We start from the raw sequence: 15,295 nt of genomic DNA, 5'->3' as shown, positions 1-15,295 counted from the left end.
TGCTTTTAGTAACAGCCTCTTTTTAATGTTAACACTAACAGTGCCTTCCTTTCTCTCTCCTTCGGTTGATACTTTGATAGTGTTCGATAACAGTATCAAATACTGCGCACGACCGGCACTGGGAGGAGAAGAGGGAGCTTCGAAGCAGAAACCAAATCAAAGCAGAAACCGGATCAATGCGATCCTGCATCTGCTGTTGGTACGTATACATTTGTGCTTTATAATTTATTATTCTATAAATTATCGTCATCTACCTCCGATTTACGCTGCGTCTTTGCTCGCTTCTCATGATTCTTCCTTGTTTGATTAGAAAAATCTTCGTGAAAATGGTTCAAATTGTGTAGATCTTTTGTCAATTTCTTCGTTCTCTTCATTTCTCTATGTTATGTTGCTTAAAATGGGCAATTTCGAAAAATGTTCGTTGAACGTTTGTTTTATTATATATATCAGATTTTTTTGGTAATTATGATTAGCTTGAAAATCTGGGAAAAAAGATGAAGGATACCTGAAGCTGAAGTAGATACCGCATTAAATCTTTTCTGTGAAGGGTTTTTCTTCCAGATCATTTTTTTTTTACAAGCTATGTGATTATATGCTTAATTTTTTGAAGCAGGGGGCTGGACCTCGCACCTTGTGTAAGTATTATATCATATTAGATTATTGTGACAGCTTTGTATGAAATTTTTTCTTTTTCCTTTGGTCGATATTTTCTGTTTTTTATGTGGTTATTGTAGTTTTTTTTTAATGTTGAAACATGTCATTGAGCATTTTCTATGTGATTGTAAGACATTTTTATTGTTTTTGCTTTATATTATTGATAATTATACTTAATTTTATGATACAATTCTGATTTTACAGTCCCTTTCCAATTTTAGGTAAAATCTCAATTTTGACTACCTTGGTATTTGGTGGTGCTTCTGTTAACAATGAATGATATGCTTTGGTCAAGTTTATGCACTTATTTGCATAGGAGTCGGTGAATACAGACAGAATCTGAGTGCTCTCAAAGGAGTGAGTATAGTGCTAATATGGGGCGACTAAAACTGCAATCTGGAATCAAGGCAATTGAGGAAGAAACTGAAGAGTTTGAGACTACCTACTCAAACAAATCTACTCTAGCATGCATCATCAATTCAGAAATAAGTGCTGTATTGGCAGTCATGAGGAGAAATGTAAGATGGGGTGGTCGCTACATAGCTGGAGATGATCAACTAGAGCACTCTTTAATTCAGTCATTGAAGGCATTGCGGAAGCAAATATTCTCATGGCAGCATCAATGGCATGCCATAAACCCTGCTGTATATCTCCAGCCATTTTTGGATGTGATTCGCTCTGACGAAACTGGCGCATCAATCACTGGAGTTGCTTTATCATCTGTTTACAAAATTTTAACTCTTGATATAGTTGATCAGAATACTTTTAATGTTGATGATGCAATGCACCTGGTTGTTGATGCTGTAACTAGCTGCAGATTTGAGGTGACAGATCCTGCATCGGAAGAAGTGGTGCTGATGAAGATACTTCAGGTTTTGCTTGCTTGTATGAAAAGTAAAGCATCCGTTATGTTGAGTAATCAGCATGTTTGCACTATAGTGAATACATGCTTTCGTATAGTTCATCAAGCGGGAACCAAGGGCGAGTTGTTGCAGCGCATAGCTCGCTACACAATGAATGAACTTGTTAGGTGCATTTTTGCACACCTTCCAGATCTTAACAACTCAGAACATGCGATCCTTAATGGTGTTAGTGCTGTCAAACAGGAGGTATGAATGCATGCTCTATTATCCTTTTCTATCTCAAGATGTCTGTTCACTTACTTCCAGTGCTTAGTAGTGGGTGGCAGGAAGAATTAAATAACTTGTAATTAATTTAATTTCTTATGTTTTTTTGAATAGTGATAGTGACCTAGATAGAAATTCATGTTGTTTCTCCAGGTAAGTTTAGAACTTACAAAAAACAAACCCTTTATTGTTTTTCTTTTCTTCATCATGTGCCTTTTGTTGTTGGTGGTGTTGTCTATCTCATGTTACTAGTAATTATCTATGAATTGCAAGTGTTCTGTCCCTACATATTTGTGGGAACTAATGAAGCTTTGAGGGATTTTTTTAAAGGTTTTCCAGTCCATAGCGAATGGAAACGGCGAGATGCATTACTTATGTTTTGTTCACTTGCTTTGGCCTGATTCCTGTTTTTGTTAGAAGTTCTTGTTTCCTTCATGGGATGCACATATGCGATTTCAATTATCCTATTCCCACTCCCACTTGTTCTCGATTTTCTTGTTATTGGGTTGTTAGTTGCTTAACGTGGAATGGATTTTGAGCCCGTGTTCTAGGTCATTCGATGAGGTTTAACCAGCTGTTGTAGGTGGCATATTAACTCAAAGTTTTGTACAGTACTCTAGGTCTAGAAAAAAGTATGCTGTGATATGTTTACAGATTGGGTATAAGCATGATTCATATTTTTCTACGAGTATTGTTACATAGGTTATCTATTAAATTTATTTTCTATGTGTTTGTGTGCCCCTTCCTGTTGAGGGGTTTTTGGATTTGATAAAGAGGTGATAAATGGATTTAACAGTAAAATGGTAGATTGTTTTATTGGGCATCTATATGTGAAACTTTTTGGCATCAAAAGTTTGTTCTATAGATATTTCACAGTTGTTGCTTTTGCAGACTGATGGGCCTGAGAATGAATATTCATTCGGGGCTAAACAAATGGATAATGGCAATGTTAATTCTGAACAATCATCTGCAACCTTTGCTTCTGATTCCACGGGTATGGTCACCACTATGTTGGAAGAAAATTCGGTGGGGGCTGCTAGTAAGGATGCTGTTTCATATGATTTGCAGCTTATGACAGAGCCTTATGGGATTCCTTGCATGGTAGAGATATTTCACTTCTTATGTTCTTTATTAAATCTTGTTGAGCATACAGGAATGGGTTCCAGGTCAAATACTGTAGCATTTGACGAAGATGTGCCTCTTTTTGCCTTGAGCTTGATTAATTTGGCCATAGAATTGGGTGGACCTGCCATTTGCCATCACCCTAGACTATTGAGTTTGATTCAGGATGAATTATTTCGTAATCTGATGCAATTTGGTTTGTCAATGAGCACGTTAATCCTTTCAATGGTGTGTAGCATTGTTCTCAATCTCTACCAGCATCTGCGTACTGAACTCAAACTACAGCTTGAGGCATTTTTTTCCTGTGTTATATTAAGGCTTGCACAAAGCAGATATGGTTCTTCATATCAGCAAGAGGTTGCCATGGAGGCTCTTGTAGACTTCTGCAGGCAGAAGACATTTATGGTGGAAATGTATGCTAACTTAGACTGTGACATAACTTGCGGTAATGTCTTTGAAGATCTTGCAAATTTGTTGTCAAAGAGTGCATTTCCAGTGAATTGCCCTTTGTCAGCAATGCACATTCTTGCTTTGGATGGTCTTATCGCTGTTATTCAGGGGATGGCTGAAAGGGTGGGAAACGGATTGGTTAGTTCAGAGCATACTCCAGTGCATCTTGAGGAATATACCCCATTCTGGATGGTGAAGTGTGATAACTACAGTGATCCTAGTCATTGGGTCCCTTTTGTCCGTCGGAGGAAGTACATCAAGAGAAGGTTGATGATTGGAGCTGATCACTTTAACCGTGATCCTAAGAAAGGACTGGAGTTTCTTCAAGGAACACATCTTTTACCGGACAAACTGGATCCTCGAAGTGTGGCCTGCTTTTTCAGGTATACTGCTGGATTAGATAAGAATCTTGTTGGGGATTTCCTTGGAAATCATGATGAATTTTGTGTTCAGGTTCTTCATGAGTTTGCTGGAACTTTTGATTTTCAAGATATGAATCTGGATACTGCACTGCGGTTGTTTTTGGAAACTTTTCGTCTCCCTGGAGAATCACAGAAGATACAAAGAGTGCTTGAGGCGTTCTCGGAAAGATATTACGAGCAGTCGCCTCATATTCTAGCTAACAAGGATGCTGCTCTTTTGTTATCTTATTCGCTTATAATGCTTAACACAGATCAGCACAACATACAGGTGAAGAAAAAGATGACAGAAGAAGATTTCATTCGGAATAATAGACACATAAATGGAGGAAACGATCTTCCTAGAGAATTCCTGACAGAATTATATCACTCGATATGCAAGAATGAAATTCGAACAACGCCGGAGCAAGGTGCTGGTTTCCCTGAAATGACTCCTAGCCGTTGGATTGATCTAATGCACAAATTGAAGAAAACTTCTCCATTCATTGTAGCTGATTCCAGAGCCTACCTTGACCATGATATGTTTGCCATAATGTCAGGTCCAACAATTGCTGCAATTTCCGTTGTATTTGATCATGCAGAACATGAGGAAGTTTACCAGACATGCATTGATGGATTTTTAGCTGTTGCAAAAATTTCAGCTTGCCATCATCTTGAAGATGTATTGGATGATCTTGTTGTGTCGTTATGTAAGTTCACAACTCTTTTGAATCCTTCATCTGTCGAGGAACCGGTGCTAGCTTTTGGTGATGACATGAAAGCCAGGATGGCAACCGTGACGGTTTTTACCATTGCAAATAGGTATGGTGATTATATCCGTACAGGTTGGAGAAATATTCTGGATTGCATCTTACGATTGCACAAACTTGGTCTTCTTCCAGCTCGTGTGGCCAGCGATGCTGCTGATGAGTCAGAGCTTTCTGCCGACCATACCCATGGAAAACCTCTTACAAATTCTCTGTCTTCAGCCCATATGCAATCTATTGGAACTCCTAGGCGATCCTCTGGGCTTATGGGCCGATTTAGTCAGCTCTTGTCACTTGACACTGAGGAGCCAAGATCACAACCCACCGAACAGCAACTTGCTGCTCATCAACGAACCCTTCAAACTATTCAAAAATGCCATATTGACAGTATATTTACAGAGAGTAAGTTCTTGCAAGCTGAATCTTTGTTGCAGCTTGCACGAGCTCTGATATTTGCTGCAGGACGACCCCAAAAAGGGAGCAGCTCTCCTGAGGACGAAGATACTGCAGTTTTCTGCCTGGAGTTACTGATTGCAATTACCCTGAATAACCGGGATCGAATTTTCTTACTATGGCAGGGTGTTTACGAGCACATAGCCAATATTGTTCAGTCAACTGTCATGCCTTGTGCTTTGGTAGAGAAGGCTGTTTTTGGGCTGTTACGAATCTGTCAACGCCTGCTTCCTTACAAGGAGAACCTAGCTGATGAACTTTTGAGGTCGCTTCAACTTGTGTTGAAATTAGATGCCCGGGTAGCTGATGCATACTGCGAACAGATTACGCAAGAGGTTAGCCGCCTTGTGAAAGCAAATTCTTCTCACATTAGATCTCAGATGGGATGGTTCGTGATTACATCCTTACTTTCTATTACAGCTCGGCATCCGGAAGCATCTGAAGTAGGATTTGATGCACTATTGTTCATTATGTCTGATGGATCCTACTTATTGCCAGCCAATTACATTCTGTGTGTGGATGCGGCAAGGCAGTTTGCAGAGTCTCGTGTGGGACAGGCAGAACGCTCTGTACGAGCTCTAGATCTTATGTCGGGTTCTGTTAATTGTTTGGCAAAGTGGACTCACGAGGCTAAGCAAACTGTGGGGGAGGAGGAAGTGGCAAAATTGTCTCAGGGTATTGGGGAGATGTGGTTAAGACTTGTGCAGGGATTGAGAAAAGTTTGTTTGGATCAGAGAGATGATGTTAGAAACCATGCTCTTCTATCATTGCAGAAGTGCTTGACAGGAGTAGAGGGGTTCCACCTTCAGCATGGTTTGTGGTTACAGTGCTTTGATCTTGTTATCTTCACAATGCTCGATGACTTGCTTGAAATTGCTCAGGGACATTCCCAGAAAGACTTCCGAAACATGGAAGGCACTCTCACTCATGCTCTGAAGCTTCTTTCAAAAGTGTTTTTACAATTGCTCTATGACCTCTCACAGTTAACGACATTCTGCAAACTATGGCTAGGAGTGCTAGGCCGAATGGAAAAGTGCATGAAGGTTAAAGTAAGAGGGAAGAAAAGCGAGAAGCTTCAGGAACTAGTGCCCGAACTCCTTAAAAACACCTTGCTTGTGATGAAGACAAAAGGAGTACTTGTACAGAGGAATGCCTTAGGCGGGGATAGTCTGTGGGAATTAACTTGGCTGCATGTGAACAACATTGCTCCATCTTTGCAATCTGAGGTCTTCCCCGATCAAGATTTTGAACAGTCACAGCTTAAGCAGGGTGAAACTGTTGGAGGTTTGGTGGACGAAACCATCAATTCTTCAAATGACACTTTGGTCACTGAGGGGTCTGGGACTGGAGGTTAGCGTAGCCCGTACCATTCTGAACCTAAATTGATTGTTCTGTTTTAGATTGAGCTGAGCTCACTTGATAAAAGCAGTGTGATGGTATATTCTGGGTGAGTGGCCCAATCATTAGAATCTTTTGGGAAACTCTGAAAGTTTCAGCTTGTGCTGTGTCGGTTCGAATTGTTAGTCAGAAGTTATAGTTTAGAGATGTGGACAGTTTCCTGTCACTCCCTAGCCAACTTCGTTTTGGGTCATATGAATGCCTCCATCAAATCTGGTTGTTACCCATTATGAGGGATTTGGTCACGTTTGTAGGGTCAAAAGGGTTTTGCCATGTTTGGTTTTTTATTGCCTCGATCATTGATGTACTCAAGTCATATGAGTTAAAAGTCTTAACTACTTGTTCAAATTAGAGCTTGATTCTGCAGGATATTTTGTAGTGTCACGTTTTGGTGTGGGGACTTCTTCATACAGCACTTGTATGTATGATGTGCATGAACTGAATTCGTCGCCTTATAAAGAAAGCTCTACAAAGTGTAGTTAATTATTCAGGTTTAAAATAAACATAGCAAAATTGTATTTTTAATTTTTGTTTTTGGTGTGGCCTGGCTGAATATCAAGTTTTGGAAAAGCTTGCCTATTTTAGTATTTTACCTTCAAGTTATTGTTTTTATTTTCTGTTTGTTTTTTCTTTGAACAATTAAAAATAAGGCAAAAGACAATAATAAATTAAAAAACCTATGACCATATATGGGCTGAGACTTTGAAACTATGGCCTAGATTGCGGCCCTGCAATGCTGCTGGGCTTCATGGTTTTAGGGCACCGACGCTACGCTGAGACTGTCTGTGTCTTCATTGTATCAAATTTCGACTAAAAATTAGACGATTTTTGTGGTGTTTTAACTTGAAACTTGATTCTCGGTCATTTTTCATTTTTCACATAATTTTCTTGGTAGGTGAAGGTCACCAGCTGCTAACAGTACAGTAGAAGGAAAATTGCTTTTTATCTACTGCATGATCGGCACAAGAAGTAGGGCTTCTACATCCAAGCGGAAAACTCTCGGGAAATGGAAGGACACGAGCGTCAGTACTGCGAGCTCTCTGCAAATCTCTCGCGGAAATGTAATTCTACTGCTCTTCTTCCCGATGGAGGTATCATCACAAACAATTATCACTCCTTTGCTTTCACTAAAATTGCCTGTTAGTATGTCGTGGATGGTATGTGTATTGGGGTTACTCGTTTATGTAATTGTTCCCCGATTGAATTACACAACACATGCCCATAAATTTTGCATCTCTTAAGTAATTAATCTGGATCTCAGATTTTTTTTTTTTTTTTACCTAATTGGTTCTCATTGTTTTCGCCCAATTGGATAAGACATATCCTGAAGATGTAGTTTATGTGCTGCATTACTGCCAAATTCGTAAAAACAAAGAACAAAAAATATTACTGGGACAACTTTGATTGAACATCTAGCAAGTTTTGGTGATCTTTTGGTTTGGGATACCTATTTCAGATTATAGTCAGTTTTGTTAAGTTTTTTTCTTATAATTAGACTATTTCTAGTGAGGGTGATGATTTGGGTCACTTCGTCTCATTATGCGGTTTATGAAAATGTTCTTGAATTTGGTTTTGCAGAACAGAAGAAGGAAAATATATCTGAGATTAAATCTGCGCTTGATGACGCAGATGTTTTGGTACAGCTTCTTACAATATTTTTTTTTGCCACTAACATTTTTGGTGTTCCTAATGTGCTATTTGCTTGAGGCTTTGTTAGATTCGGAAAATGGACCTTGAGGCAAGGAGTTTGGAGCCAAGTTTAAAGTCTATACTTCTTTTTAAACTGAGGGAATATAAATCTGACCTAAATAAGCTCAAGTGGGAGTTTGAAAAAATGATCTCAAGTGATAGCAATCAGGAAAGCCACGAAGAGTTGTTGGAGTCTGGATCCATACATGTATGTCATAATCATACACTCGATGCTTACTGTTGCTTCAATGTGGCTTGATAATCTTGGGGAACTTTGTTCTTGAACATGGTATATCGTCGAGCTATATATTTTGTTGAAGGCAGTAATCATCTTAATGTACGTTAAAAGCTTGCATGTGGACCTATTTTAACTTGACACTTCACTCAGGTGTGCGCCCGTCACCTGCTGCGGGGGACTTGGCGCCTTAAGTTTGCATTGCACTTTAATCAATACTAGTCTCTTATCTATTTGAGACTTAGTGTTGCTAAATTATATGTTTTTCTTTGGATCGTTATTATAGCTTTCTAGATGGGTTTGGGTCACCACTTTTTTCTTGTTTCTTGTTGTAGCATGTTTGAGATTTGTTTGTTGATACTTGATAGATGAAACCAATGGTTTCTTTACTTGTCTGTCTAAGCAAAATAAGATCATTGATAAATGCATTTTGTAATTGTTATCCATATTTTAAACATTTCTTTTGTATTTTTTTATTGCCTTTGGAATTTGGTGGGAGTTACGATTTATTGGTTGATGTGATGTTTCCTGTGCAATTTACATACTTGAGGAGCTACAGATATATATATGTCTTTCATCAATTTGCCTAAAGTATTGGTAGTAATTGGGCAACAATTTACAGGTTTCTGCGGAACAAAGTGAAATGTTGACTTTGTCGATAGAGAGATTGGATCGTTCAAGCAACAGAATTAACGAGAGTAGAAGGACCATATTAGAGACGGAAGAACTTGGTGTTTCAGTCTTAGAAGATTTGCATCAGCAGCGCCAAACTCTCCTTCATTCTCATCAAAAGGTACCAAATTCATATTTTTGCTGGTAGTAGTAGTGGGGGAAGTCGCGAAGCTATTGTTGAGATATATTTAGTAGTTGTTCAGGAGCTGCTCAAAACCCCAGATGAAGTAGTGCAGTAATAATGGGTTTTTTGAACATATTATTTTTACCTTTTCCTAATCTTTTGCAGCTTCATGGGGTAGATGAAACCATCAACCGCAGTAAGAAAATTTTAAGTGGCATGTCACAGAGGATGACCAGGAACAAATGGATAGTTGGCTCACTAATCGCAGCACTTGTTCTTTCACTCATTTTTATTCTATCATTCAAGCTTGTACATCATTAGTTAGCGCTTGGAATCTCCCAAGTGTCCAGTGTATGCTGTAGAGGATCTTCTTTTGTGCATCCTGTTCTTGTATATAAAATTGAGTACTTAATTAGCTTGAAATTGATGTGATGTAACTTTGGCATCTTCGATTATTGTTTATTCTGGTACTTTACTTGCATTCATGATAAGGATGACTTTGGTGGTATTACTATTATGTTGATGCAGAAGCTAGCTTGAATATTGCTTGGCTAGTTTGGACTCCAGCAGTTATGATGGTACCCAAAATCTCCCCTCCTTTAGTGCTGAAATCTCAATCTTTTTGAGGGATTTTTAGTTTTATGCTCAACAAACGAAATAACAAACGCATATCATAACCTGGCCCCGGCCAAAATGATCCTCACAAATTCCAGCGCCATGGGCATCGCATCGGGATGCCTAGCTATGCAATTCTCCTTGCATATTTCTTCAGTTATAATCTTATTCCTTCAAACGCACTGTCTTGTCTTCCACTAGCTAGTATCAAAACCATTCCTGCATTCATGTTACAAATCAAATCAAATCAAACCATAAGCGTTCGATTTTAGAGTCTTAGGTATTTATGTTGCTCTAATAAAATATTTAATGACTACCATTAATCTATTGATCCATCTCTGTATCTGAATATGGCTCGTGTATCTCCAGTTCGACAGTTCCTGTAGTTGCCTGTCTGGATCTAATAAAGATATTGATTTATTTCCAAGTTAACAAGTAGTGCTGCGAATATGTATTCATAATCTATGTAAAGATATGGTTTTGATTTGATACTGTTAGTTTTATTAATCAGGGGCGGAATTAGGGGGCTACACTAAGCTGTAGCCCACTAATTTTTAAATATATATATATAGTACTACTATATATATATATATAAATATATTTATATGTATTCTTTCTAAATACGTAATAGTAACATTGAAATTATCCATTTTATTATTGTTCATATTAAACAACAATACATATGTGTTTTAGTTATACATTTATATATTATTTCATCTTAATTTTATTATGTATTTGTATTACAAGAACTGTCCGATTAATGAGTTTATGCGAAATTTAATTATAATTATAATTTATAGGGGTAGGGTCCAAGTTTTGTCTACTAAAGTAATGTCAAATTAAAACACTGTGCTCTAATTAAAGAGAATCCAAGAGGAGTAAATTTACCAAACACAACAATCTAAGCTGTAAATCACGTATTTGTCATATCTAATGATTTTTCAGAAAACGACAAATCTTTTCATTTGTTCAATTCGATATCTGATCCACTCGCTCGTGGAGCTATTTACTTGATTGTTAAAACACCTCTTACATAGAAACAAATGGTTAATTTTGAAAAAATTGATTGTCAACTTCTTTCGGATATGTATCTATTTGATTCAAAAGGGACGAAGAACTCACATCAATATCTATCTCAATTTCAATTAAAACATGGCAATTCCTACAGTGATGAATATAAGCGCACTGACATTCTTGTGGAGTTATACATTTGCGTATTGATAAAATTATTCACTAATTCTGATCTCTCCCCTGGATGAATCATGCAGTCAAGAAAAACCATGAACCGGAACATAAGAGGTTGCCCCATCCATGAGTAAATATTTCATAGTAGCCTCATCAGATGGTTCATCATTCTTATTATATTTAAATAATAGATAATAGTATAAATTCTGACATTCTGGAACTACAAAAATAGTTATTAAATCACTTCAAATTTTGGGTTATCCAGCAAAAAAAATAGCTTTACTCAAAGAAATTTTCGGCAATGAACATGTTTTCTGCATAAGACAAATGAATTAACTCGATCGTTTTATAATTGCAAGTTTTGAAAAAAATCATGTCCAAAGATAGCTTCTTACATGTGCTTATGCTCCCATATGTTGGCGTTAATTGGGGCGATTAATTAGTGCCATATACATACATACATATATATATATATGTAAGGTTAAATGTGTTAAATCATTCATGATTATGTTCGGGTAGAGATAATTAATTTGCTCCAAATAGGTAGAACAAGAAAGCAGGCATGATATATGTTATGATAATGTTATGATTCTCGATCTGATACAAAATACTGTTGTTGCTTTTCCTACTGACAGGGAGTGGGAGTTCACTTGCATGCTTTGCAACACAAATCGTTAGAAACTGAGTCCCAAACACGTCCTTAATTAATTAATTAATTAGAACCGAACTAACCAGTCTAATCAGTCCATAAAGAGGGCCCAGCATATATTCCTTAAATCTTGCTATTTTAATCAAGGATTACTGTGTTTAAAAGATACTGGGAGACAAACAAATCTTGGTTTAGAAGAAGCATGCATGACAAATATATTCAATGAATATATATATTACCATAGACTTCCATCATGTGCCTTCTATCACATGCCATATGCGAGCATGCTATAAGGTCATTAGAGGAGCTATTAATACTAATCAAGTTTTCTAATCATATAGTAAGAGTAACTTAACTATTTAGTGCCTCACACAAAAAAAAAAAATGTAGTAAATAAGCGTGGATGGTATTGGAGCAATTAAATATGGAAAATGATTGACTTGCATCAACTTTCATCTTTCTTTCTTGTGTGTTTCATGACCTCTTGTTTGTGCTAATTAAGAGTTATCATGATCAAGTTCACCATCTCAACCAAGGATCCGTTGTTCTCTAACACCTATACCCTAATTCCGGCCTAATGTCACGTGTTACTGTTAATTTCCTAAAATCATTTCCTGCATACATTATTGATTATTGCATGGTATGTGCATAGCATATTCGCATGGCCTTAACTAGAACCGTACCAACGTACACAGTCTCGTAAATATCTGCAACTCCATGTCCATTTCCCCTTCCCTCTGACCATATAAGACCCAACTTTTAACACTAAAAACATCTAAACGCACATACACTCTCTATTTCGTTTTCTCACACTTTCCCTGACTTTCCGGGAAAAAACTTAATCAAGCAAATAAATGACCAAGTGCAACAAGATCAGGCACATTGTGAGGATCCAACAGATGCTAAAACTGTGGCGTAGGAAGGCCAGGATGGCAGCCTTTGCATCGGCACCGTCCGATGTGCCGGAAGGACATGTGGCTGTCTGTGTAGGGGAGAGTTGCAGGAGATATATCGTGCTTGCAACGCACCTTAACCATCCCATCTTCAGGCGGCTCCTCGTACAAGCCGAGGAGGAGTACGGCTTTACGAACGCAGGACCGTTAGCGATTCCGTGTGACGAGTCAGTGTTTGAAGAGATTATCCGGGTCGTGTCCAGGTCCAACTCGGGTCGGTTCTTGAATCTGGAAGATCTTCCAAGATGCTGCCACGCGGGCATCAAGAATGGTCTTGATTTTTTGAGTGAATCTCGGCCGTTGCTTCACAATTAGCCTAACGCGGATCAAGTGAGACGAACCAAGACCCCGAGTTGGAGTGGAGGGATTGGGTGCTAAATTAATATATTTTTAAATTTTTGATGGTGTGCTAAAGATATTTATTTGTTGTAAATTATTTATGTGATTTTGAATACAAAAATATAAGTACCAAAATTGTTATTAATTCGATTCTCTTTGCAAATTTTGGAATCAAAACGATTTTTTTTTTATTTTTAATTTTGTTTCAAACTTCATATTTGATATGATTGGAAATATCAGAAACTATGAAATTTTTGTAATATGTTTAGAATTAATATTTATTTTTTATTTCTGTTGTAAAGCTTGCAAATCAAACCAGTCTCTTCTTTATCAAGCTGGGCATGCCAAAACAAGCAGTTTTAGATATTTAAACAATGTTTTAATAAAGTTATGTAGCGCTTAGTTAGTTACAATTAATAATGCAAAATGTCATGCCTCTCACAATTAATTAATTTAATGGTCGCCCTTCATTCTAGGGCACCCATTAATGTTCTCCATTAATGCAAAGTTTATCTCGTTAGGTGAGAAGTTTATGTGTATACAAACTTGAGTTTATGTTCATATATATCGAATGTTCAAAATACACATTTGTATGAGGTTAGTTAGGAAAAAAATAGAAAAAAACAAAATAAATTGTGTTGTTTAAAAAAGACAAAAGTACATAGTGGGTACACTTTTTGTTGTGATAATTGGTGGTGGAGGAGATGGGATATTTACATTATTTTGTGAAGCAACTTTTTTGAAAGTGTTTTTTTTCACTAGTTTAGTGGGGAAAAAGGTCCGGAAATGTGGGGAATTTTGCCTTTTTCACTTTCTTATCATGAGTTGTTGCTGCATGAGCATGCATGTCTATTCTCCATTCATTACTTACTCTTACATTGTGTTTGAATGGAAGGATTTGGAGGGGAGGAAAGAGAAGGGAAAAGGAGTTTCCTTTCAATTTCCTTGTTTGGATAGTTTATAAAAAATTGAGGGGAGGGATTTGAGAGGAAGATTTCATTAAATTTTTGTCAAAATTCTTTCCTCCCAAAATGAAGTCATTGGAAGAGATTACTAATTAAGTTACTTATAAGTTTAAAACCTATTTTACCATTGGGCATAACACTTAAACATAAAAAATAAGGATAAACTAGTAAATTAAACTACTTTTCTTTCCTTTCTTATTTTTATTTATCCAAACATGAGAGAGTGAAATGTATTTTCCCTTCCATTCTCTTCCCTTCTCTTCCTTCCCTCTCTCTTCTATTCTCTTCCCTCTAAATCTCTCAATCCAAACACACTCTTAGTGCTCGCTCCAATTTTATATGATCATCACAAATTAAAAATTAAATTGTACGTTTACATAATAGATGCCCTTTCAGAATTAAGGCTCCCTTTAAGCTGTGGTTTTTGGGCCTACTTATTCACAATGGCCCATTTTTGAAGCCGACTAAACAAATTCGGAGCCCATGAAGGGTATATGAGACAGAGAGGTATAAAAGAGGGGCACGTGCTATGTGCATGCAAGAAATAGATAGATGCACCTTATAATATAAATATAAATATAATATTGGGAGAGATGTTAATTTATAATTTGAAGAAAGTAGGAGGGCGAAAAAGAAGACGGTGGTGAGACAGAGGTTTGGCCCAAGACAAGACATTTGTATATTTTGGGCATGCGATGCGTTTACTGTGAGGGTGGAATAGGGACGGGGTGAATGAGCTTAAGATGAGATGCCCTAGCCTATACTCTATAGTCAGCACCAAACAACATTAGGATCTGCTACAATCAATCTATCTGAGTCTTAAACCTAGCTAGTCAGGTTTTCAGTGCTACTCAGACTCAGACTCTCCATTGAACAAGAATAACAAGAGGAAACAAGCTTTCATACTTCATATATATATATATAAGGGAAGTTCCTACTCCTAGTGCTTGGAATATGAAATATGAATATGCCCCCCAAAAGTTTATTATCTCTACGGATGATTGCACACATAATGGGCCAGGAATTATAGTGGGCTCGGCAACATGTAAGTTGACTCATGTTTAGTTGGATCAACATAAGCCCAATTTATATGGCCCAAAAGATCACTTACCCTCCTCCACATGCTGTTGATTTATGTGTGTTGGTGGCCGGCCTTGGATTGTGAAAGGTTTCAAAGGGCTGCAACCCAACCCAACGCCATGTCCATGTGGTCTGGAACCTTGTTTCAGGCGGTTGCGGGACCCACGTAGATTGTCACCATCCATCGTACAGTACTTCCCATTCGATTACCTAAAAGCCATTAATTTATTATCGTCATTATTATCATAACAAGATTAACTAACTAAAAGCCCATCGCATGGCATAGTCATGAAGTGTTGGGGTGATGCGCACCGAAACACCAACACAAGATACCACCTCAATGAATAACAACTGGCAATAACCAACTGGGACAAGGTTTTGCCAACAATCAAGTACTCCTAATAATTACACACAATATCG

The 15,295-nt window shown here is 37.5% G+C and overlaps 3 protein-coding genes and 1 long non-coding RNA gene across 4 annotated transcripts; 3 read left to right on the top strand and 1 right to left on the bottom strand.

The window, feature by feature from the left end:
- Positions 1-44: 44 nt before the first annotated feature.
- LOC119991987 (ARF guanine-nucleotide exchange factor GNOM-like) lies at positions 45-6,868 on the top strand. The gene is made up of 3 exons (XM_038838554.1): positions 45-199; positions 876-1,763; positions 2,673-6,868. Exons 2-3 carry the CDS (start codon positions 1,029-1,031, stop codon positions 6,324-6,326), a joined length of 4,389 nt encoding a protein of 1,462 aa, XP_038694482.1. The 5' UTR covers positions 45-199; positions 876-1,028; the 3' UTR covers positions 6,327-6,868.
- Positions 6,869-7,116: 248 nt separating this feature from the next.
- On the top strand, positions 7,117-9,559 carry LOC119991988 (vesicle transport v-SNARE 12-like). Its single transcript, XM_038838555.1, has 5 exons — positions 7,117-7,460; positions 7,948-8,006; positions 8,087-8,266; positions 8,916-9,086; positions 9,255-9,559. Exons 1-5 carry the CDS (start codon positions 7,376-7,378, stop codon positions 9,408-9,410), a joined length of 651 nt encoding a protein of 216 aa, XP_038694483.1. The 5' UTR covers positions 7,117-7,375; the 3' UTR covers positions 9,411-9,559.
- Positions 9,560-9,673: 114 nt separating this feature from the next.
- Positions 9,674-10,116, bottom strand: LOC119991989. The gene is made up of 2 exons (XR_005466302.1): positions 10,022-10,116; positions 9,674-9,923 (listed from the first exon to the last, which is right to left on the bottom strand). It is a non-coding gene; the product is annotated as an uncharacterized LOC119991989 (long non-coding RNA).
- Positions 10,117-12,272: 2,156 nt separating this feature from the next.
- On the top strand, positions 12,273-12,975 carry LOC119990918 (auxin-induced protein 6B-like). Its single transcript, XM_038837061.1, has one exon. It carries the CDS (start codon positions 12,393-12,395, stop codon positions 12,804-12,806), a length of 414 nt encoding a protein of 137 aa, XP_038692989.1. The 5' UTR covers positions 12,273-12,392; the 3' UTR covers positions 12,807-12,975.
- Positions 12,976-15,295: the final 2,320 nt, after the last annotated feature.

Source organism: Tripterygium wilfordii, chromosome 22 (assembly GCF_013401445.1).
Source record: "Tripterygium wilfordii isolate XIE 37 chromosome 22, ASM1340144v1, whole genome shotgun sequence".
Taxonomy (NCBI): Eukaryota; Viridiplantae; Streptophyta; class Magnoliopsida; order Celastrales; family Celastraceae; genus Tripterygium; species Tripterygium wilfordii.
This window is presented reverse-complemented; position numbering and strand designations above follow the sequence as displayed.

What these genes read in the sequence shown, in the direction of transcription:
- LOC119991987 (XM_038838554.1), top strand. Translation starts at nt 1,029, where the DNA reads ATGGGGCGACTAAAACTGCAATCTGGAATCAAGGCAATTGAGGAAGAA. An exon ending in TTAGTGCTGTCAAACAGGAG is followed by an intron (nt 1,764 to 2,672) that starts GTATGAATGCAT and finishes TTGCTTTTGCAG; the next exon opens with ACTGATGGGCCTGAGAATGA.
- LOC119991988 (XM_038838555.1), top strand. Translation starts at nt 7,376, where the DNA reads ATGGAAGGACACGAGCGTCAGTACTGCGAGCTCTCTGCAAATCTCTCG. An exon ending in TGCTCTTCTTCCCGATGGAG is followed by an intron (nt 7,461 to 7,947) that starts GTATCATCACAA and finishes TTGGTTTTGCAG; the next exon opens with AACAGAAGAAGGAAAATATA. An exon ending in TTGATGACGCAGATGTTTTG is followed by an intron (nt 8,007 to 8,086) that starts GTACAGCTTCTT and finishes AGGCTTTGTTAG; the next exon opens with ATTCGGAAAATGGACCTTGA.
- LOC119990918 (XM_038837061.1), top strand. Translation starts at nt 12,393, where the DNA reads ATGACCAAGTGCAACAAGATCAGGCACATTGTGAGGATCCAACAGATG.